At 37.5% G+C, this 25,162-nt stretch overlaps 1 protein-coding gene across 4 annotated transcripts in view; it reads left to right on the top strand.

Annotated features, from left to right (window-relative positions):
• Fyb1 (FYN binding protein 1) overlaps window positions 1-8,213 on the top strand; it is a 128,102-nt gene extending 119,889 nt beyond the window's left edge. For all 4 annotated transcript variants that reach the window (XM_070041081.1, XM_070041080.1, XM_070041079.1 and 1 more), the window contains 3 exons: window positions 1,748-1,781; window positions 3,543-3,574; window positions 4,566-8,213. In XM_070041081.1, the coding sequence (XP_069897182.1) occupies window positions 1,748-1,781; window positions 3,543-3,574; window positions 4,566-4,588 (89 nt within the window). In that variant the 3' untranslated portion in view covers window positions 4,589-8,213. The remainder of the gene's footprint in view (window positions 1-1,747; window positions 1,782-3,542; window positions 3,575-4,565) is intronic.
• Window positions 8,214-25,162: the final 16,949 nt, after the last annotated feature.

The raw sequence follows: 25,162 nt of genomic DNA, 5'->3' as shown, positions 1-25,162 counted from the left end.
GTAAAGTTCATTTTTCGACATAACAACTTGTACATCTCATTGTTGCAATGGGTCCACCTGTATCCCTATTTAAACAATTTGCTTTTTCCCTTCCCCTCCACAAAGTATACCAACATCAAATACAATGAAAACAAGGGCTATACCGTGGGGGAGAGACATACAAAGCAACAAAGAAATTATCTTATAAATATGATTTTATGGTTTTTAAGCTTAATGAAATCAAATTGAGTAACTTTATTTTGTTTCTGCACACAAGTGAAATAATGAGGAAGTTACCCATTATTTTTTATTTAATATAAAAAAGCTGAAAATAAAGTTAATTTATGACTTTCCCAAGATATTCTGCTTTCTTGGCTACTTTATATTCACAATATCCTTCTAAAAGGTGAGTCACTCATTAGTCCTGATTCGCATCTGCACTGTGGTAAGCAAACACTGTGGGAAAATTTTTAGCTGACACATGTGGAGGTGGGTGTTACTTTCCTAACTCGCTGTCCCTACTGCATATTTCAAGAATTTGTTTCAGGTCACTGTGTTCTCCTCTCTGAATTGGAAGCTTCTAAATAATAATTTTATATGTGAGACTTTCTAGTGTGTCCATAGTCTCAATATTATAGGGCTAACTAAACACAGCGCACATACTTCATGATACAGAGCCATGGTAATTTTGTTTTTGGGGGCTTGAAATCCCCTATAATGAATGTACATGAGACACACAAGAAAAATGAATCATAGTCCTATTGCAAAAAAGTAAAATAAAAACACACATTATTTCTAGGAACTATAATGGGGAGACTTTAAATAAGCATGGTAAGTCACTTGTTTGACATTGCCATGAATCATGTCTTTAATAGAATGAAGTTTTTGAAGCTTTTAAAGCTATTAAACAGAAAAAAATGTTATATTTAAAGCCAGTATTCCTTCAAAAACACTATGTAATGTAAGCTAATGAGCCCTAAATTATCACATAATCAGGGAACTGAAATACAGTAGCACAGTACCATCCCACATTCCCATCTCCTTGATCTTTTTTCTTCATATTCTTCTTATTGTTTTCTTATTAAATTTTATTATTTCTTAAACAATACTCACAATCTATGTATCAGAGAAACAGAAAGAGCAAAAGCATCAGTAGCAATAGAATCATCAAAAAAGAAATCATCGGGGCTGGGAAGGTAGCTCATGGGGCTGGAAAGGTGGCTCGGTGGTAGAGTGCTTGCCTCGCATGCATGAGGCCCTGGGTTCCATTCCTCAGCACTACATAAACAGAAAAGGCTGGAAGTGGCACTGTGGCTCAAGTGGTAGAGCGCTTGCCTTGAGCTGAAGAGCTGAGGGACAGCGCCCAGGCCCAGAGTTCAAGCCCCACAATGGAAAAAAACAAAAATCATCAACAAAAGTTCCTTAGAACTGTTGAATAGGGAAGATAGAGGGAGCAATACATTAGGTGTTAGAGAACCCTAAAAATATATTTTTAATAATTAGTTCATGAAATCAAGGTAAATAAACTGTAATTATGAATTAGAACATAGGTCAAATAAAGGATTATTTTAGTGCCCTTAATAAATATCTGGATCCCTGACATTTTAGTATAAGTAACTTTTAGGAAGTAAATTACCTAAAAGCCTAGAAATTTTTTTAACTTTAATTTTTAAAAGTGGTGGTTACATTTTATTTGGAACATTAACTGAAATAATGATTTTTCAAACCTACATCTGTAAATAAAACTTATTTGTATTTTTCTTTATAGATGGTTTTGTCCTTCGGAGTCATCTGGTAGACAAGTAAGCCTCTTTCCTCCTATTACTATTCTGGTTAAAAGAATCTTGTGCTTGTCTTTCTGAAAGTTTTCTAATAGAATCAAATAATGCAAACTACTACATCATCATAACTATATTAAAACCATGTTACACTAGTATGGTATTATTGATTATACAGTTGAGATTTGCATAAAATGCCACTCTGTATTAAGCAAGAAGTTCTTCTCGCCCATGATTATATAGATTATCATTTTGTATACTCAGCAAACACTGAAGGCATTCTGGTCAAAGCCACACCTTATCACTAATGTTTTGCATTTTATTGAATGTTTAATCTAGCGATGGAAATGAATTAATTACAGTCCAAATAATGTCTATACAGTAGAAACTAATATCACCCACCAACAGTTTATAGTTTAGCTCCTGGATAAAGTTATCCCTATCCATATACCATGCATAGTAGACTATTATCTTGTCTTTATTGGAAGCATGACAGAAAAAAAAGAAGATAGCAGTCAATGATTCCTCTATTCTTATGAAGAAGTCATTGTCACAGTCTGTCACAGTCTGGTACTGGTGTGTCAATGCAGCCCTCCAAAACACTGTAAGATTTTACTCCAAGAAGCCTAATCTATCAATACAAAAGTTTATGGAATTTATCATAATACAACAAAGATTCATGTATCATTTATCTTTAAGCAGCCTGATGCCAATCAGAAAATGGCAAGTCAGTATTAAGAGCTCTATCAGAAAACTAGTCAACACTCAATAAAGAAAAGAAAAGAATCGCACTTTATTTTTCCTTAGAGCATTAATCACAGGGATAGGCATTGTTCTGTGGAAGGTACAGATTGTATGGAAAGAATGTGCAGCAATTAGGACAACCTCTTCTTTGCTGATTATTACAGATTGATTAAGAAAAAAATATAGACAATACATTGTCTAAGTCATTATTGGTTCACCACCTATTTGAATGAATGTCTAAACATGTATGAAAGGAATGACAGGAAAATCTGTCCCATTTGCATTTGCGTCAAATTTATATTAGCCAAATCCTCCCCCAGTCTCAAAGAAAGGATCCAAACAGAAGACATAGGGAACTCACAGCATCTGCCACAGTTGGCAGACATTTGAAGGGCCTGATGCTGCTCTGTGAGAAAGCACAGAGATCAGACAGATACCAAGAGTGAGTCTGGCCTAAGTGAAGAAGCCACCTCACAGTTCTGAAATTCGGAAGTGTGTCTTTAATTCATATGGCATTAAGAGTCTCCAGGATAACTCTATCTTGGCTACTTGTTTTACAAATAACATTTACAGACTCTAAAATTGGTATTTGCAAGGGATAGTTAGAAATGTGAAAATATAAATGTAATGTATTATATTTCCTTCATCATGAATGCAAGTAAAAGTATAGATCTAATATCAATAGATATAAAATTCATGATAGATTTTTGCACATGACTATTCATTTGGTAGCTCATTACAGTTTTCTTAGTGAGCACAGCTGTGTGTTCTGCCCAAAGTAAGGTCTAAGGAGGAGTGAGGCAGTCTATGCTCTTTAAGCATGTTTCAGTTATTCTTAGAAAAACGAAACAGGATTAGACAAAACCAATGAAAGAAGAGGTTGAAATGAGTATGAAATTTCTTTCCACTTATAAATGCATACTGTACAATTTCTTTCTTTAGAAGTCTACATTCTATAATAATCATTGTCCTTTCCGTTTAACATGACTTTAATATTGGGAAGGCATCTTTTAACATCGAAATTATTTTCCATCTTTACAGTGATGGAGAGATCTATGATGACATTGCTGATGGTAAGTCAGCCAGCACAGAGAGCAGTAACAGTGAGTTGATGATTTATACAAACACTGATAATAGCTTGTTTGACTAATTGGAGCTATCCCATCTGATAAGAATTTCAGTCACTTAAACATGTTAGGAAAAGCAAATGACCTAGTATCATAAGGGAAAAAATATTTTCACACAGGGGCTGGGAAGGTGGCTCCGTGGTAGAGCGCTTGCCTTGCATGCATGGGGCCCTGGGTTCGATTCCTCAGCACCACATAAGCAGAAAAAGCTGGAAGTGGCACTGTGGCTCAAGTAGTAGGGCGCTAGCCTTGAGCTGAAGAGCTGAGGGACAGTGCTCAGGCCCCATGACTGACAAAAAAAAAAATATATTTTCACACAGAGATGAAAATTAAGAGGAAAAACCTTGCATTATTTTATTTAAACAGTGTACAACTGTTTGGTGAAATTTTATGCTGGATACTAGGGCTTGAATACTAGGCCAGGGTACCCTCCCTTGGCATTTTCATTCAATATTGGCACTCTACCACTTGAGACACACCTCTACTCTGGCTCTCTTAAATGATTACTTGGAGATCAGAATCTCATGCCCATACTGGATTCAAACCATGATCCTCAGATCTCAGGCTCCTGAGTAACTAGGATTATAGGCATGAGCCACCAATGCCCTTCTATTTGCTAATCACTTTATCCTTTAATCTATTAAATGTAGGATACTTCCTAATATTTAATCAGTCTTATTTAGCATGACTATCAAAATATGATTTGTGACAGATAAAATAATCTTAGATTTCTTATTCCGATGAAGAATAAAGCTGTCCAGAAAAGTTATTGGAATTGAATACCAGACAATGAAACTTAAATACATAGACTTTCATCTAACTTCTTTTTCAAAAAGTACACGAGTATATATTGCTTGCAATTCTAATCAGTTAGGACACTGAGAAACATGTGCATTTCATACAGCTGTATACTTGAACCTGTACCTTTTTCTTCCAGGTTGCATCTATGACAATGACTAGCCCTCAGCTCTGTTCACTCTGCTGTCTTCATCAGGTGCCAACACAAAGTCTGGTTTTAATTGATACATGTTTCTGGTATTATGGGAAACAAATCCACAAATGATGTATTGCCATTTGCTGTGAAATTCTGCTTACCTTTATAAGGCTTTGAATTTTTTTAATCTTAGAAAAATGACATCTTCTTAATCAGTATCTCAAAAGATTATATTAATGGCAGGTAAGAATTATTTCAGTTTGGCGATGATTATAAAGATACCCCCTTATAATACTGTTTATTAGACCATCTCTCTTAGAAACCTTCCAAAGTAAAAGAAAAAAAGAGGGAAAAATGTACTGTCAAAAACATATGAAAAAAATCAGGAAGGAAATTTTAAAAACATTCTTCGAGAAGAAAAAAAAACTATCATTTAATCTTAAAATATCTATTCAAATTATCTGTCTCCTCTCCTGCTGGTGGGTTAATTTTTTTACAACTTCTAGCAGTAAAATTATTGCATATAGTTTGTCCCTAGGCGTTCGTTGTGAAAATGTTAATTATTTCATAAGAATGTTATCCATGCTGTGTGTACATCTAAGATTAAGTATAGAAAAGTGTTATTTTTGTGGATCCATGTGCTAACATCTAATTGTGTGCTCTGTTTAAACACATGTCCTTATTGTAATTAGAATTGACACAGATGAGGAACTCCCTGTATCTATGAAGAAGTGAAGAATGAAACTTGGAAATGCTCTAGCTTTTTTTTATAGCACCTCTTTTTTATGAAAACTCTTAAATATTGTTGCTTGGTTTTCAGTTACTTCTACAGAGGATAAAATGTGGTTTAACCTCTTTACTAGTAAGCTGGTCAACAAAAGGAACAAGCATTGATAGATCCATGTGTTTGAGCTAGGCTACCCCTTTCAATACCAACTCGTCCTCAAAGCAGACACCATATAGGAGACATTAGGTTTCAAGTGCTTAGAACACTTAACACCATAACATAAAACACAAAACTCTAAGAATATCTAATATGGATGAATTTTTACAACTTCTAAGATATGAAATTAATAAATTTGAAACTGCTTTTCTCTTTTATTAAACCAGGATGTAACATTAAATATGTTATTGATCCTATGTCCTCATCTATAAATTACAGGATTAAACTAAGGGTTTCTCAACATTTTTCACTTTTACTTATGTCATGCTTTTATCATTCTCCCCCAGCTCTGGATCTGTGTTTCAGAAGCTTCTATCTTTAGAGCATATTGGTTAAATGATGATTAATACATTCTCCGGGTTTTAATATTACAAAGACCCATTGGAGTTTCTAAAAGATGACTCAACTAAATTTTTTTTTCTAATGGAAAATTCTTTCTGGGTATCTGTGGCTCATATCTGTAATCCTAGCTACTCAGAAGGCTGAGATCTGTGGATCATAGTTCAGAGCCAGCCAGGGCAGGAAAATCTGTGACTCTTTTTTTTTTTTTTTTGGCCTGCGGGGGTCTGGGGGTCCGGTCGTGGGGCCTGAACTCTTGGCCTGGGCTCTGTCCCTCAGCTCTTCAGCTCAAGGCTAGCACTCTACCACTTGAACCACAGCGCCACTTCTGACTTTTTTTCTTTTTGCTTATGTGGTGCTGAGGAATCGAACCCAGGGCCTAAGGCATGCAAGGCAAGCACTCTACCACTGAGCCATCTTCCCAGCCCCGAATCTGTAACTCTTTTATCTCCAATTAACAAGCAAAAAGCCAGAAGCGAAGCTGTGACTTAAGTGGTAGAGCACTAACCTTGCGCACAAAAGCTCAGGGATAGCACTCAGGCTCTGAGTTCAAGACCCAGGACGTACACACAAAAAAGGATAATTCTAAAGTTGAGCCCAGAGTTTTGGTGAAAAACCCCATCCAGGTGTACCAACAAGCTAGGTTCAACTACTAGTCCCTACGTGACAGTTCAAAGAGTTGCCCATTGGGGAACAGCAGAGAAAAAAGACTTAATTGAACATGGCTCCAACAGGAAGACAGAGGGACAGTCTTGGCAAGAGAGTAAGAAATACCTATAAATCATTCCAGTCACAATGATGTTGTATGGTAATGGGTGGCAGACAACAGTCACAGAATTGGACGATTACAACTTTGTGATAGTAGTAGGAGTCATTGACACCTAGGAAGTAATCTCATTCTCCCTGGATTCCATGGCCACAAAGTATGTACTTAGGTTTCTCTGATCAAAGATATGCTCCAGTTGTTCATTTTTATCCCAGCACATTGGAGACATCAGGTCATGTTGGTGCAAAGGGCATTGAGCAGCAGTTCTGACCTTCTCTCAAGATGTTTATTTGTTATCTTGTCCTTCAGGGTGTCCCAAGGTGACTGTAGGTATGAAAACTTTGGAAAATAAAGTAGCAAAAGGGACAAGATAGAGCTAGCTAGGCCAAAGCCCTTCTTTAAATAGCTCAAAACTTCCATAGGAGTAAAGTAGGATTTCCATTAAGTGCTTTAAAATTAGAAAATAGAGCAAATTTATACTAATTAATTTACAAAATTCTCTACATTAAAAAATTATTCATCTCTGGTGCTGGGAGTGTGGCTTAGTGGTAGAGTGCTTGCCTAGAATGCATGAACCCTGGGTTTGATTCCTCAGTACCACATACACAGAAAAAAACAGAAGTGGTACTGTGTTTCAAATGGTAAAGTGCTAGCCATGAGCAAAAGAAGCTCAGGGACAGTGCCCAGGCCCTGAATTCAAGCCCTAGGACTAGAAAAAATTATTCATCTCAATAATTCCCTCCAATTGAAAACTACTTTGATGTCTATTTTTGTTGTTGTTCAGTCATGGGGCTTGAACTCTGGGCGTGGGCGCTGTCCCTGCACTCTTCAGCTCAAGGCAAGCGCTCTACCCCTTGAGCCACAGTGCCACTTCCGGTTTTCTAATGGTTTTTATTGGAGATAAGAGTCTTGTGGACTTTGCTGCCCTGGCTGGCTTTGAACCTCGATCCTCAGATCTTAGCCTCCTGAGTAGCTAGGATTACAGGCATGAGCCACCAGCTCCCGGCTGATGTCTATTTTTTAATAGGGTTAGTCAGCATCTACCCTTCGATGAATTTCTTTTATTGCTAGATTAAAATTATGTGATTCTAAATTTTTTTCGGGGGGGGGGGGAGAGTCCGGTCATGGGGCCTGAACTCTGGGCCTGGGCGCTGTCCCTCAGCTCTTCAGCTCTAGGCTAGCGCTCTACCACTTGAGCCACAGCGCCACTTCCAGCTTTTTTCTTTTTGCTTATGTGGTGCTGAGGAATTGAACCCAGGGCCTCATGCATGTAAGACAAGCACTCTACCACTGAGCCACCTTCCCAGCCCTCTAAATGTTTCTTGTATGTTCAATTTGGTAATAAATATTATGGAATCTGCTGGAGTATATTTTCTTTAATTTTTACCTGATTGACAGTATATGAATTAAATGCAATGTCCACTTTATAAAATTCCAAATTAAATAGAGACTATTGTAGAATTCTTATTTATATGTCTATGGAGGAAATGGGTAAATAGCTATGAATGACTTATGTAATATTTTAATTTAAAATATATTTTAAATATTAAAATGTACAATAGAGGATTAGTTATCGGTTGTGTGCAAAATTTGTCATATGAAAAAGGCAACAATAAAAGAATCTCTTCCGATAACTGTGTCTTTTACTTGCAAAAGTGTTGACGCCATCAACTTTTCTCTCCTTGACTTGATCCCATGCTACAGAAGTGTATTTTGCACCCCTTCTCACTTGGGGTTTTTTTTTTCCAGCCTCAGCCTCAGCATCTGAGGTACTTCTTATCCAAGACCAAACTTTCCACCATTGCCCCTCATGCTCTGCTGCATATTTGTGTACACCAAGAAAACTAAATGCACTTCCTTTTACTGTACAATCTTGATTAACCCTTCAGCTTTCCATCTTAACTCATGTCCAGACACTGAGAAGAATAAAATATCATACCTCAAATTCAAAGCCATATCCCTTAACCTCATTTCTTCCCATCTTCTTTCCCATTCTCTCTGTCTTACTGTCTCTGTCTCTCTGTCTCTCTGTCTCTCTGTCTGTCTCTATCTGTGTGTCTGTGTGTGTGTCTCTCTCTCCCTCTCCCTCTCCCCCTCCCTCCCTCACTCACCCTCCCTCCCCCCCTCTCTCTAGTCACACCCTCCCACCCTCTCTTCTACTCAATCTCCTTCCTTCCTGTCTTTTTTTAATTTTTGGACTGTAAGTAGTCCCCTCTGTAGGCTTACAAAAATATTTTGAAAACCTTCCTCACATGAAAAAATGAAACTTTCCCTTGAACCCAAATATCTCTCCAATTCCAACCCATTTCAAACTTACTAAATTGTAGCATATGTGTGGCAGCTAAAAGGACACATCCCAAGCCGGGCACTGGTGGCTCATGGCTGTACTCCTAGCTACTCAGTAGGCTCAGATCTGAGGATCACGGTTCAAAGCCAGCCCGGGCAGGAAAGGCCATGAGACTCTTATCTCCAATAAACCACTAGAAAACAGGAAGTGGCGCTGCAGCTCAAGCGGTAGAGAGCTCGCCTTGAGCTGAAGAGTGCAGGGACAGCGCCCAGGCCCAGAGTTCAAGCCCTACGACCAACCAAAAAAAAAAAGACATCCCAGAGATCTACAGCTATGAGAAATTTAATGGACCAAAGGCTCCAGATTCTTGTTTTCTGAAAGCCACCACCATGTTTGCACCAAAACTGGGCTTCCTACAGGATGTTCTAACCAATGCTGGCACAGGGCAGCTAAATGATGCTAAATGATGTAGAAGTCCCGGGGGGGGGGGGGGGGGGGGAAGGGGGGCAACTTTATTCTGAGCACTTTCCCAATAGCGCTTTGCTAAACTTTCCTTGCCTTACACAGCACTGTGTGAGCTGTCTTCTGTCTTCACTGGGGGCAGATCTGCATCACAGGTCACGTGGCTCCCTCCAATACACCCTCCCTGGCTCTTCCCCCATTTCTTCTCACACATATATTCCTCCCTGTCCACCAAAAGACAGCCCTTGTAATTTCATCCCATCTTGATATGTACCATCTAGAGAACCCAAAATATCCAACTTCTTCCAGAGTCAAAGGAACTGGAATTTAGGAGAGAAACTTCAGTATCCATTTTTAATGAGCTTCAATTTTTTATACACAGCCAAACTTGGGAATCTTCCATCTCTATGAATCCATCACCATATTCCCAAATTGTAGTTAACCATCTTCTTACTGTAATTTGGTTTCTGGCGCAATTACTCTAAAGTTATTTCTACATAATATTCCACAAGCATCACAAATCCATAAAACTACCAACTGTAATCTTCCTCCTTGCCTGTTAAAGGAACTTTCCCTCCTACCCACCCTTCCACCCTGCCCCAGGCCACATCAGGAATATCTCTATCACCCCATTACCCAAGCCTGAAACACAGAACCTGCTCTGTTTCTGGTTTTTCATTCTTTACACCCAATCAGATGTCATTAAACAGAGCTTCCACAAAAACAAGGAGTCTGTCTTATTTGTTTTTATATTCTTATACTTTACATAATATGTTAAGCCTTTAATTATTCAATTGGTAATGAAAAACAAATGAGTAGTATGTATAAGGATTGCTGATCCTGTCAGCACTTACAATTTTTTTTTTTTGAGTTTTTTCTTTTTTCTTTTTGTTGGTCATGGGGCTTGAACTCTGGGCCTGGGCGCTGTCCCTCAGCTCTTCAGCTCAAGGCTAGCGCTCTACCACTTGAGGCACCCCACCACTTCTGGTTTTCTGGTGCTTTGTTGGAGATGAGAGTCTCAAGGCCTTTTCCTGCCTGGGCTGGCTTTGAACCGTGATCCCCAGATCTCATCCTCCTGAGTAGCTAGGATTACAGTCCAAAGTTTTTTTCTTAATTGCTGTTTCAAATGCTACTGTAGTCTGATTGCTAATCTGTTAGATTTATCACCATGAAAGTCAATGATGATCTTAGATTTATTGACACAATCAAGACCAAGTTGATCATAATTGTTTCCCTAGCTGAACTTTCAAAGCAGATGCTGGGATAGAGTTTGAAGTACAACATCTACCTTAGCATTAATATCAGTGAAAAGAAGCAGAGGAAGCAAAGTTGAATGGAAAAAAATTGTTAACCACAATGCAAGAATGACAAAGCTCAGCCAACCAAATAGGGCTTCTGGCATAAATGCACATCAATTATCTTCCTTCAGGGTAAAATGGAAAGATTGTACCCAGCCCATCCTACTCATCCTAACATGTGGACCACCCAGGAATGATTACAGCTGTGGCACACCTGGACGGCTCAGTCTGATGAAAGCTGGCTATAGACTTTCCTCCCTCTGCTGCAGCAAATCCATCCTTGAAGACAGTCCTTGAGTCCATCTCCTCAAATGGATGGTGAAGAGAATGGGAGGTTAGAAAACTGAGATGCAATTGGACACTTCTTGTTAGAAATCCTCCCACAGATTATGAGGAACATGAGGTGAATGATGGGCATATGGGAAAATTAGGTTGTCCTGAGAAAATGTTTACTTTCTAAAGTCAAGAGGGCAAGCTTATTCAAAAGGTGATGAAAAGGAACAGTTGAGATGGAAAGTTGAAAAAAAATATGAGAGATTTGAGAGAATAGAGGATCTTGAAAGAATAGGTTTGGACAGAAATACACTGTAAATTCAAGTATGTTTTCTAACTCAGTCACATTATATTTGCTAAATGCTAAGCTGGGCCATATCATAAAGACTCAAATATTATCTATTATTATTATTACATTTTTGTGCCAGTATTAGAGCTTGAACTCAGTACCAGCATGTTCTCCCTTAGCTTTTTTGCTCAAGACTGAAGATCTGTCACTTGAGCCAGACCTCCACTTCTGGCTTTTTGCTGGTTAATTGGAGATAACTGTCTTTTGGATTTGTTTGCCCAGGCTAGTTTTGAGCTGGATCCTCAGATCTCTATTATTAGCATCAGCCTGCTTGCTAGTTCACTACTCTACATTCTATATCCACTCGATAGTCTTGTTCCTTTCATTTATTTGTCTGCTAATAATGGAGAGTAATGTAAAAACACCTAAAATTAAAAACAATAATAAAACAATAAATAAAATAATCAGATCTTTCTACATATGAGCTTATAGTATGGCCCATTGATTTTGTGTGTGACATTTCCTATAGCTACATTATAGCTAAAAATCATCATAGCTTTCCTAATACAGAAATCCATTCTGTAACAGTGAACGTTCATTCTGTTTCTTTGGGGGAGAATAATTGTCTATGTGTACATTCTCTTTTCTTTTTTGTAATAGTGCCTCAGTATTTAGCCTAGGCTTGTCTCAAACTCATAATCTCTGTCTCAGCATCCCAACTACTGGGATTTCTGGTGTGTACCACCAGACCCCACTGTATGCACATTCTTCTAAAGTAGGATGGAACATAGACACAATCTTCATCTTTGTCTTTAAGTGTGGTAAAATAATAGATACTTAACAGGTCATCTTTGGGGGTTAATTCATAGTAAGCAATTCATCTATAACTTTTTTCATCACCTGAGTAAGAAGTTTTCCAAATGTCAAAAGGCCTGTTTAAACAGCAGCCTATGTATGGGCTTCCTGCTCAGATTAGACAATAATGCAGGCAGAATTCTTGACTACAAGCAACAGGAATTAGTAATTGCCTCTGAGTAGCTCAAGTAAAAGTTTCAGAGAAAAACTTCTTTGACTTACTAAAACCATGTGCCTGCTCACTTGGTGGGAGAGAAGAAGGGTATTAAAGCTTCAGCTCCCAGAGCAACAATAACTTACCTAGAACTATATATTCTCAAACAAGGTAACACTTAAGGGTAGAAAGATATTTCCCAACACAAAACTCAAAAGAGCAATCAAAGGAAATGAACTTGACCTCATGAGTGATATAGTCAGGGTATTTTTTTTTGTCAGCCATGGGGCTTGAACTCTGGGCCTGGGCACTGTCCCTCAGCTCTCCAACTCAAGGCTAGTGCTCTACCACTTGAACCATAGCACCACTTCTGGCTTTTTCTGTTTATGTGGTGCTGAGGAATCGAACCCAAGGCTTCATGCATGCGAGGCAAGCACTCTACCACTGAGCCACCTTCCCAGACCAAATCAGAGTATATTTTTTATTTGTTGTAAGGTATCTTCTGTAAACATGAGGTAATATTTCTCTTATATATCTTTTCCTCTGTTTTCTTGAAGAATTTGGCCCTGTATCATTTCCCACTCAATTTTGATAAAGATATTGCCTACAAAATAACACTTGTGTTTATGATGAACCCAATGGCAACCAATGTTTAACTCTGGTATGGACACAGTAGAGAATGGTGGGGACTGAGACAAACTATAGAATGTGAGTCCCGTCTAAAGAGGTGAGTTGCAGCCTATGCTGGCATGTCTCCTATTTGGCCCCACAGATCCTCCTCTACCAGAACCTGCTCTGTGCCTTTTAGGACTAAACTTTATGGTCACCTGATGAGGCTCTCAACTTCTGGTGTCCATTTGGCTCAGCAGGAGCATTAGCAAAGACACAGAATAGGAGATTTGGATGTTTCTTCAGTATCTTTCCAGAGGGGTCACCACAAGCTGTGTTCTTTACTCCAAGGTTCCAGCTTTGTCCAACAGATTTCTCCATATGGTGCTGGCACTCTGAACTCTAAGGATCATCCCTTACAAATAATCCCTGGGATTACAAACCCTAAGGTATATAACTCTTTACCTTGTGGTTTTCAGAAAAGTGGTATAGACATCTGTAAACAGCTCCTTCATTCAGCTTCTCAATTTGAGTTAGCCATGTTTCCCATTGAGGTCTTACACACATATGACTCAGCTTGGATAAATTATAGGTCCTTTATGGGTAAGATTTTCCAGTTTTTCAAAAGAAGCTTGATGTCAAGGTTCATTTCTTTTTTTTTTTCTTTTGTCGGTCATGGGGCTTGAAATCTGGGCTTGGGCGCTGTCCCTCAGCTCTTCAGCTCAAGGCAAGCGCTCTACCACTTGAGCCACAGCATCATTTCCAGTTTTCTAGTGGTTTATTGGAGATAAGAGTCTCATGGACTTTCTTGCCCAGGCTGGCTTTGAACTGTGATCCTCAGATCTCAGCCTCCTGAGTAGCTAGGATTACAGGCGTGAGCCACTGGCACCAGGCTAAGTTTCATTTCTTAAAATGCCCATTTTTTAACTGTTGATTTAATTGTCCCTTCTTTTTTCATAGTACTGTTTTTGAAGTCTTGTGCTTGTTAGACAGGCACTCTACCACGGGAGCCATACTCCTCAGTCCTTTAATTTTTTTCCTAACTGTGGTATTCAGATCCAACAAAACATTCCTAAAAACCAGACCTGGCCCATGTACTTAGAATGCAACCTCTGCCATTTCTATTGAGAAACAGATCAAATGAAACACAGGTTATCCTAGCAATCTAACTCTTGCAACATCCAAGCCTTTTCGTATTAAGTGATGGACAAAATGTACTTCATGTCTGGGAGAGACAGATTCCATGTTTCTTAGTTCCAAGTGCCATTGAAAACCATAAAAAGTAATGCTATTGCACATGCATTCTGCAGCAGCTCCGATGTTACAAACACTAGCTCAAATCTAGATAGAGTTCTAAAGTCAAACTGTGGTTTGGGACATGCCCAACTGAGAACAAAACTCAGTAGCTAATGTAGACTGTTGGACCAGGTTTCTAGCAAAGGAGAACAAAGAAATACTTCTATGAACACCAGTAGCAGCCCTTCCATCTAGAAATAGATTTTTGAGATAATACAATACATTTAAGAAACTTTTTATTAAATTGACGAAAAATTTTATGTAGGAATCTTAGTACATCTGCGATCAGACATGAAACATTAACTCTCTGTCGAGTCTTCTAGCAGCAGTATTGAAAGCAATCCTTTTTAAAGTTTGACTGAAATTAAGTTATTATACTTTAGTGAATACAATATGCTTGTCAGAGCTTTACCATAAATGGTAGAAGCTGTGTTAAGTAAAGCACTGAATCCCCATTTCCTCCTACACACCTCAGGGGACTAGAGTTTTCTTTTGGTTTCTCATTTTTAATTTATATAGATCTAAAAGAGATTTATTCAGCTCTGGTAGTTACCTAACCTCCAAGATCTAAATAAATATGTAAAATAAGAAAACTAGGCCACACAAAGGACACTTCCATTTTTTAATCATCCAGAAGAGAAATAATTTTTTTAAAAGCCTCTATTTGTAATGTAGAAGTAGACATGTTAGTAAAGAACTGAAGGTAATGTCACAGTTGAAGCTACTGTAATAAAGCACCATAGATAATGTGGCTAATAATAGAAATTTACTTTCCCATGGTTCAGAATACTAGCCGTTTGGCATTCATGACAGTATGGTCAAGCTCCAGCAAGAACTCCTTTCTAGGGTTCAGATTGCCAGCTTCTTGTACCCTCACTTGGTAGAAAAAGATTGAGCTAAGCACTCTGGCTTTTTATAAACACTATTACTGATTGTGATGGTTCTACTTCACAGTCTCCTAAAGGCCCTCCTCTCCAAATACCATCATTTTGTCTCAACATGTATGTGTGTGTATGTGTGTGTGCACATGCGTGCTCTGATACTGGGGCTTGAATTCAAGACCTAACCACTCTCCTTTGGCTCTTTGCTCAAGGCTGATGTTTTCCCACTTAAGCCATGGCTCCATTTCTAGTTTTATTTGGTGGTTAATTGAAGTTAAGAGACTCATCAACTTTCCCAGCTAGCTTCAAACTGCAATCCTCTGATCTTAGCCTTGTAAGTAACTAGGAGGTAGGCAGAAGCCACAGGAAGCCTGACTTTCCATATATGATTTTGAGGGAATCACGAGCATTCAGTAGAGCGCTTGCCTTGCATGCATGAGGCCCTGGGTTCAATTCCTCAGCACCACATAAGCAAAAAGAAAAAAGCCGGAAGTGGCACTGTGGCTCAAGTGGTAGAGCGCTAGCCTTGAGCTGAAGAGCTGAGGGGCAGTGCCCAGGCCCAGAGTTCAGGCCCCATGACTGGATCCCCCCCCAAAAAAAAAAGAAAGAAAGAGAGAAAGAAAGAAAGAAAGAAAGAAAGAAAGAAAGAAAGAAAGAAAGAAAGAAAGAAAGAAAGAAAGAAAGAAAGAAAGAAAGAAAGAAAGAAGGAAATAGGGGGAGGGAGGGAGGGAGGAAGGAAGGAAGGGGGAAAAAAGCTTCACTAAGGAGTGAGGAAGTAGAAGCAATTCAGGAAGTGGTTAGGAAGAAATGATGGTTCCACCTAGGTCCAGCATCTTTCTGTTTCCAGAACCCATGCTAGAACAAAAATGACACCTTTATCTGGGTTCCATTGTCAAAGAGATTAGGGACATACCAAGGATATCTTCAGGAATAAATCAGAAGCAAATTTTCTCCAAGGAGTCAATAAGAAATGATCCCAAATAGCATATGTTATGGAACAGACCCTAAAGTGACCCTCCATATAATTATGGTACCATCCTGGCTTACTAGCATCCTGTCAGCATCCCGAATTATTGTAGCTTGCAACATTAACATTTCCTAAGTAACAAAATTTATATTGGGTCAGCAGGGCCTGTTGGTATGCAATACCAGTACTTGGGAGGTTGAGCCAGGAGGATCGAGAGTTTGAGACCAGACTGGGCTATGAAGTAAGAACTTGTTTCAGTAAACAACAACATTGTATGTGTGTCTGTTAAAGGACAGTATCTGTGTTAATTTCTCACTTTTGCACAGCCTTGAAATTTTATGTTTCCCAAATTACCTTTAAAACTCCAGTTCCTTTGCTGGGTATATTGGCCTATTCTTGTAGTTCCACCTACCCTGATGGCTAGAACAGGAAGATTGCCTGAAGATTGAGTATGTAGGCCATTCTGAGCAGCATAGCAACATTTTCTCTTTAATGAAGCATGTAATTAATTAATTTACAAAATACATTTGTACAAAGGGCTTGGCTGTCCATATTGTCAAAGGGGGCAGAAATCCTTGTGTCTGCTGCAGCTGGCCACTTTGGTGTCTAGATTTTTCATCTTTGGATCCCTGAAGATTTCCTTTACTTGTCTAAAAGATCAACTCTGTATTCAAAGAAACACTTCTTATCTCATCTTCTGAATTGCTAGATGTGTGCTATGCCCAAGGCTCTTCTACCTACCCCTTTCACCGAAGTAGAGATTCAGATGGTGTAATATCCTTTATTCTTTCCAATCCTTTTGTCACAAGTATTTAACTTTGCAACTCTGACAAGTTCATAAGTTATTATTATAGCATAAAGTTAGTCATCAACATGATCACCCAAATTTAAGAAAAATAAGAAAGCTGAAGGTTTAGCTTAAGTGTAAGAATACCTGCCTAACAGACATGAGGCCTGGACCTCAATCCTCAGTACAGCCAAAAAGAAGAATGAAATTCCAGTCTAGCCTTCTGGGGGCTAGATACTAGATACTCTGATACTTCGAGGTCTGTTTTCAATGACTAAGTTAATTTTTAAACACCTTTTTACTTTTTGCAGTACTAGTATTGGAACTTAAGCTTCATATTTGCTACACTGCTGCACTACCATTAAAGCCATGTCTCTAGCCTTATTTTTTGCTGATTTTTTTAGAGATGGAGTCTAGTAAACTCTCTTCCCAGGTTGGTTTGAATCCTCTCAGTCTCTGCCTCCTGAAGAGCTGATCTTAGCTGGGCATGAGCTACCAACAGCTGGTTTTTTTAATAACCTTTTAAATGTAATAATGTTGCTTTGAGAACATTTTAAAGAGTAGTTAGCATTCTCCCTTTAAAAAGGAAATAAAATAAAAGGCAATTTCCATCAAATCAAGTTCCATCAGGAATATAAAAGCATGCAAAAAAGTTGTATGCTAGACGATGGTGGCTCATGCCTGTAATCCTAGCTACTCAGTTAGCTGAGATCTGGGGATCATGGTTTAAAACCAGCCTGGGCAGGAAAGTTTGTAATACTTTGTCTTCAATTAACCAGCAAAAAAATCAAGATATGCTCAAGTGATAGAGTATCTGTCTAGCAAGCATGAGGCTTTGTGTTCAAATCCCAATAATGGTGGAAAAAATTGTTTTTAAGTGACTTGTCAGAGACATTACAAAGACTAGGCTCCAAATCAAGACTATAGTATATTGCCATTTATACATTTATATATAATTATATATTATATGCCATATATTATATCATATGTCATTATATATATATATATATCTTAAGATATGTAAGATATATTATATATAACATATATATTGATTTGTGGTCATCAAAGAATCCAGTGCTTCTTGAGTTTTAAAAAAGATTACACTTCCAAATTTTATTTTGTTTTATTTATTTATTTTTTTTGTTGGTCGTGGGGCACACTTCCAAATTTTAAAAAACAGTACTCATTTTTATAAAAGGTATTTTGGGCTTCAGTGAACTTATATCAGCTTTGGAAGAAGAAAATATTTTTAATTGAATGATTAACATAACAATACATAGTCATAACAAAACAAAGTCACCATCTTGTTTTGCTGGTAGTATATCAAATATTCACACACACACATACACACAAGTCGATTACCAACACTTACACTACTCCCTGCACAATAAAGGATCTGCTTCAATCACTACACACTGAGAGGTGGAGCAGGTGTGTATAACTGTTATATATTTATTGCATCAACTTTTGCAGCAATATCTCTAATTTGTGTTTCCTTGCCTAGCAGGCAGGTGAGAAGGTCCTTTTAAGAGGAAGAAGTATTTCCTCCTGAAAATGATGTATCCCTTAGAAATTCAGGATGAAATCTATGGCAGTTATCCAATCCTCTTAAACTGTAATGGGTATAAGAATTGCTGCTATAGTGAATATTTGATATTTTTGGCCTCTAAGCATTCAATCTGTCTTTTTCTTAACACCATATGTTGAGTTGTCTGTTATCAACATGACAGCAAAGTTCCAGTGTAAGGCTGTGTGTAGAAAAATAGTTAAAATCTCAGGCCTGAGACTGATAACCTTAAAATGAGAAAATTGACTTGGGACCAGTGTCAGGAGACTTGGATCTGGGGAATTTCTACCTTTTTCTAGAACTGGTAAGAGTGGCATACTACACCTAGACTGTTTGCATTACCAATATGGCTTATGACGAACATCTGCTATTGTTGAAATTTTGGTTCATGGTAGGCAAAGGGTACCTATATGACTATCCACCAATAAAAACCTTGGTCACTGCATTAATAAGCTTCCCTATATTGTTGCCACAAACTGCTTCTGAGGGATGAAATCCAAACTTAACTTCATGGTGCATATTCCATCCAGAGGGAAGAAGTATGAAAGTGAACATACAAGCTCCTTACTTTAAGGACATTTTCTGAAAATTCTAAACAATAATTCACAAACACTCAGAATTCAATCAATGACCACAGTGAATTGCAAGGGAGGCTAGTAATTACTGTCTTTATTCTTGATGGTAAGCTATATGTGACATCCTATTACTGAAAGATGCAAATTGGACTTTGGAAGTTATTAATATTTCCTGCTATAGAAATGGTTGTAGATCCCATTAATATAATCTGCAGAGCAAGTCTAAATTACAAAGTTCAATTTAGTAATAGAAATATTTATACAATAAGGCAATAACAAAAAAGCCTGTCTATTGCTTCATTCAAAACAACATGTTATATTTCGAAAAATAAAAAAGAAGAACTGGAGGTATAGCGTAAGTGGTACTAGCTTTGAGCAAAAAAAACCAAGTAAGGGTATGGATCCCAGAGTAGAGGCAGAAGAAGTAAAAAGCAGAGAGTAATATTTGAAAATATAGTATAGATTTAAGAGAAAACAATTGAATGTTTACACATGCAGTGGCAACAAATATTTATTATATTTAATAACCATTAAGTGTGGAGCATTAAGTATTAAGTCCCAAGACTTAAACTATTTTCATAGTAAGCGTTGCTTGCTATTTGGTGAACTAATGTGAATTTCCTAAGCCCCCTTTACAGAAAATTTAAAGAATTCAACAACACAGATATATTACTAAATGAAAACCAATAATATTAAAGCTTCATGACTATGTCAGCAAAGGAAGTAGTAGTTTATGTGCGTTAAGTAAGGAATACTTTCACAATGTTGTATCTGTTTTTTTAAGCAATATTATTACATCACAGAAAATTGCCATGAAGATATAGTATAATGGGACTTTCAGGAAATTTCCAAACCATTTGAAGACTTTATGTGAGAATTTTTCTTTGTTTTGAAAGCATAGGTAGAATGTGACCTTTGTTTTCCAATGCTGACTGAGTCATGGTCTCATATCTCCTATCCTGATTAAAAGCTGATGTGTCTGTGATGAAATCCATTTTATCATCATCAGTAACATCATCATTATCACCATTATTTTGGTCATACTAAGTTTGAAGTCAAGGCCTCATAGTTGCTTGGCTTACTTATTAGGCTGATGCTCTACCACTTGAACCATACCTCCAGCCTTGCTTTTTGCTGGTTATTTTGAAAATGGAATCTAAGAAAACTTTTCTGTGCGCTAGCTTCAAGCCATGATACCCCAGATCTCAGCCTTCCAAAGTAGCTAGAATTCTAGATATGAGATGCCAGCAGTTAAGCAAATTCTTTGGAAATCTTTGCTAGGGAATTCCATTTGCTTTCTCTTCTGTGCTTGTTTTTTTCTTTTGTCATTGATTGATTTTGTTGTTGTTGTCTTGATTTCTATGGAAATCAAGTTTGAACAATATGCATCAGGAAGGGGTTCTGCCAGATACACAATAACTAAAGAAATGTACTGGAAACTCCTACTGGTAGCTGTGCTAGTCATTTTCTGTATTTCTTTCATTTTATGTTTGAGATATGAGACTGTTTTATTAAATAAACAAGCATTTATAATTTTAAGTTTTCCTTACATTATTTTACTAGGTTAGGAGCACTTTTTAAGCCCCTCGTTATATTTTTTCCACTTGGTCTATTATCCCTCATAGTACTACTCCAGCTTTCTTTCCTACCTGATATAAAATTCCCATTGTCTATCTTTAGTTTTATTTGGCTTCTTTCCTTTTACCTTTTAAGGACTGAACCCAAGGCTCCACACATAGGAGGTATGCATGCCACCACTGAGTGCAACCCTCGTTGTCTAAGCTTAACAAACACAGGCCTAGAGTCACTAATATGAACAAGAATTAGTACCGTTCCATCATTCCTAAAAATGACCCTGTGTCGTGGTGTAGTCAGCGCTTTTCCCACTCTCGGTGTTAGCAAATGCTGATGTCTTTTCTATCCTGTTAATTTGCCTTTTTCCAGAATGCCAAGCAAATGGAATTATAAATAGACATTCTTTATAAAATCCTAATTCTTTTGCTTAGGATAATGCATTTGAGATTCATCCATGTTGCTTTGTGATCACTGGTGTGTGTGTGTGTGTGTGTGTGTGTGTGTGTGTGTGTGTGTGTGTATGTGTGTGTGTGTGTACGCGCCCGCGCGCGCGCTCATGCACGCACACACGTGTGTATGAATAGTATTCAGTTGAACGAATACTCCATAAATTGTCTATTGATACCACAGTCAAAGGATAATTGGGTTGTTTCTAGTTTGGGGCAATTATAAACACAAAATTACACCTGTGAAAACTTTACTTCGTAAACATCGAGACTTGAGATTGCTGGGCTGTATGTAAAGCATGTTAACTTCAGCACGAACTGCCCAACTCCATACCAAGTTACTGAATTGTTTTACTTGCCCAATCCACCAACCATATAAGAGTATTTTCCTTTCTTTTTTGAATCATTTCAATAGATATGCAGTAGTAAATCATGGTCATTTTATTTTATTTATTTTATTTTTTGGGTCTGGTCATAGAGCCTGAACTCTGGGCCTGGGCGCTGTCCCTCAGCTCTCCAGCTCAAGGCTAGCGCTCTACCACTTGAGCCACAGCCCCACTTCCGGCTTTTTTCTTATTTTTGCTTATGTGGTGCTGAGGAATAGAACCCAGGGCCTCAGGCATGCAAGGCAAGCACTCTACCACTGAGCCACCTTCCCAGCCCCATGGGCATTTTAATAAACATTTTCTTCTCCTTTTCCTCCTCCATTTCCTCCTCCTCTTTCTTCTTCTTCTTCTTCTTCTTCTTCTTCTTCTTCTTCTTCTTCTTCTTCTTCTTCTTCTTCTTCTTCTTCTTCTTCTTCTTCTTCTTCTTCTTCTTCTTCTTCTTCTTCTTCTTCTTCTTCTTCTTCTTCCTCTTCTTCCTCTTCTTCTTCTTCTTTCTTCTTCTTCTTCTTCTTTTCTCCTCCTCCTCCTCCCCCTCCTCCTCCTCCCCCTCCCCGTCCTCCCCCTCCCCTTCTTCCTCCACCTCCCCCTCCCCTCCCCCCCCTCCTCCTCCACCTCCTCCTCCTCCTCCATTATTTTGTGTGGGGCTTATACTCAGGAACTTGTAGTCTCCTTTAGCTTTTGCTGTTAAGGCTAGCACTGTATAAATTGAGCCACGCCTCCAATTCCAGGTTTTTGCTGGTTAATTGAAGATAAGAATTCCTCAGGAAAAAAAAAAAAAAAAAAGAATTCCTCCGAATTAGAAGTGGTGCTGTGGCTCAAATGGTAGAGCACTAGCCTTGAGCTGAAGAGTGAAGGGAGAGCACCCAAGCCCAGAATTCAAGTCCCATGACCGACAAAAAAAAAAAAAAGAAAAGAAAAGAATTCCTCAGAATTGTCTTCCTGGGCTGGTTTTGAACCCGAATTCTCAGATCTCATCCTCCCTAGAAGCTAGGATTACAGGCATGAGCCAGTAGTACCTGGCTTCTTCATACTTTATCAAAAAAAATTTTATGGGGGGGGTGTGTGTGAGGGGGTGGGAGATGGAAAGGGATGGGAAGGGGAAACAAAGGAGGAGGCAATAATGCTTGATAAGAAATGGACTCATTTTCTTGCCCATGTAATTGTAACCCCTCTATACGGTATTTTCACAATTAAAAAAATTTTATTATCAGTTTCATGATGGGTGTTCATTGCGACATTTCTATGCATGTATACAATGTACTCCATGTGACAGTTCTATGCATGTATACAATGTACTCCATGTGACAGTTCTATGCATGTATACGATGTACTCCATGTGACAGTTCTATGCATGTATACGATGTACTCCATGTGACAGTTCTATGCATGTATACAGTGTACTCCATGTGACATTTCTATGCATGTATACAATATACTCCATGTGACAGTTATGCACGTATACAATGTACTCCATCAAACTCACTCCTCTATCACTCTTTCTCTCACACTCCTCTTTCCTTCTTAAAACAATTTTGATGGTTTTCATTGGTCTATTTTCTTTCACACATATAAAGTTCTTATTCATTCACATTCATTCATCCTCTCCATTGACCTTCCCAACTCTGGCTGGTACTTGCTCCCAACACAGACTATGTTACTTTTATGTCATTGATTTTTTTCATTTTTTAGAATATAGTAATTGTACAAAGGGGTTTTAGTATGGCATGTCACATGCCATGCTGCAGTGCTACATTATAACTTAGTTAGATTAACTCCTTCCATTGTTCTTTCTTTTCCATCCTCCCACCCCCTTAATATATAATAACTTTCAGTGAAATTCTTTGTCATATTCATTTGTGCACATAAGGTATTTTAGTATTATTTATCCTCCTTCATCCTTTTTCCTTCTCCTTCTCCCCTGCATCCCACAGAGTCCTATAGTTACACTTACATTGTGCACAGTTCCACAAATAAACAAAACAATACAATATATGGCATTCTGAGCTTGGCTTATCTCACTTAACTAAATGGTCTCTGGTTCTGACACTTTCCTGAAGATGATACAATTTTATTTATAGCTGTGTAGAATTACTTGGTATATAGGTACCATATTTTCTTTCTCCATTATTCATTTGTTGGGCACCTAGGCTGATTGCATAGTTAGGTTATTGTAAATAGAATGTCACCAAACATGATTATGTAGATAAGCCTCATATATTGCTTTACATTCCTTTAAATATATGATCAATAGTGGTACAACATTTTCTTAACCAATCATATATTGTGTAGCTTTTCAGGTGCTTATTTGCTCTGATGTCATAGCTAAGAAATCCTTTTCTCAAATGAGGCCAGAGATATTGTCTCCTTTGTTTCCCTTTAGAAGTTTTGTTGTTCTAAGTTTTACACTTAGGTGTATGATCCATTTGAGTGAAGTTTTTTTTAAAATAGAGTGTAGGAAACAAAGATTTGTTATTGATATATGGAAATTCATTTCAGGTAACACTGTTGAAAGGCTATTCTTTCTCCAATGGATTGCTTTTGAAATTTGTCAGAAAAATAATTCTGCATATATTTTTTCTGAGCTCTTTATTTCTGTTATATTAACTTACATGTTTCTTTTCTGTAAATTTATGATGTAAGGCTTTATATTGATCAAGATGCATTGTACATGCTGAAATGAAACCCTTTATGCATTTACTTAAAACATAAAAAACAAATCACAAAAAGACAAAAAATTAAAAACAAGCAAAACAAAAAAAGAATAAAATTATCTTTTTTTCACTGTAGCTTGAAGTTAGATAGGACACGTTCTCCAGCTTTGCTATTCTTCACCATTATGTTGCTATTTCACCAAAGTTTAGAATCATTTTGTATATATAATACATACCCTCATATAATGAAAATTGGTATTTCTATTCTTTAAACAACTAGATCCATTTCGTGTTTATTATTGTCTTTGCTTTAGATATTTTTAAAGTGATCAAAATAAGAAAAAAAAATCTTTTTTACTTATCCAAATATTAAACTTTTTTTCACATTTTTTCACATAGGTCTGAATTTCCATACAGTATTATAATTTCCTTTCAGTCTGCAGCAATTTCATTAACATTTGTATGTGCACATCTTGTGTCAAATTCTCTTAATTTTTTAAAGATGTGCGAATATGGGTTTTTGAACCTCAGTTTTGCATTATTATTATTTTCCTAGTTACAAGATTCTAGATTCAGATACTTTTTTCCTTTGGCATTTTATGTATGCCTACATTGAACTCTGGAGTGTGTTGTTTCTGACTAGAAGGCATCAGTAGCCCCTTACTTTGTCCAATAGCCTGTTTGTCTATAGTTGTCTTAATTACTTTCAACATTTTCTTTTTATCTTTGATATTGAAAATTTAATCATTATTTTCCTAGGATTGGTTTTATTTATGTTTATCCTGCCTGTGATTCATTTGGATTTTTTGGATTATATCATTAGATCATTATATTTGCATCAAATTTGAAACATTTTAGTCATTATTAGTTCAAATATTTTTCTTCCCTAATGTATTTCTCCACTGCTTCTGGGACTCCAATTCTATATCTTAGACTGCTTGATAAAAAAAAAAATGGGACATTGAGGTTCTACTTTCTTTTTTTTTTTTTGCTCATTATCTTTTTTATGCTTTATTCTGTATAAGATCTCGTGAATATTGGATTACATCATAAAAATGAACATTTCTGATACTGTATTCTTTTCATGTCTAATTTTTTTTCCATCAGTTCCTTTTTATAGAATGTGTAGCAATTGTGAGAGCCCCATCTGCTCGCTCATTTTTGTCCAGCATTACATTCACATCTTTCATCATA

The sequence above is a fragment of the Dipodomys merriami genome, unplaced genomic scaffold, assembly GCF_024711535.1.
Source record: "Dipodomys merriami isolate MVZ:Mamm:240054 unplaced genomic scaffold, mDipMer1.0.p SCAF_30, whole genome shotgun sequence".
Classification (NCBI taxonomy): Eukaryota; Metazoa; Chordata; class Mammalia; order Rodentia; family Heteromyidae; genus Dipodomys; species Dipodomys merriami.
The sequence above is the reverse complement of the archived record's forward strand: the minus strand, read 5'-3'. Positions and strand labels throughout refer to the sequence as shown.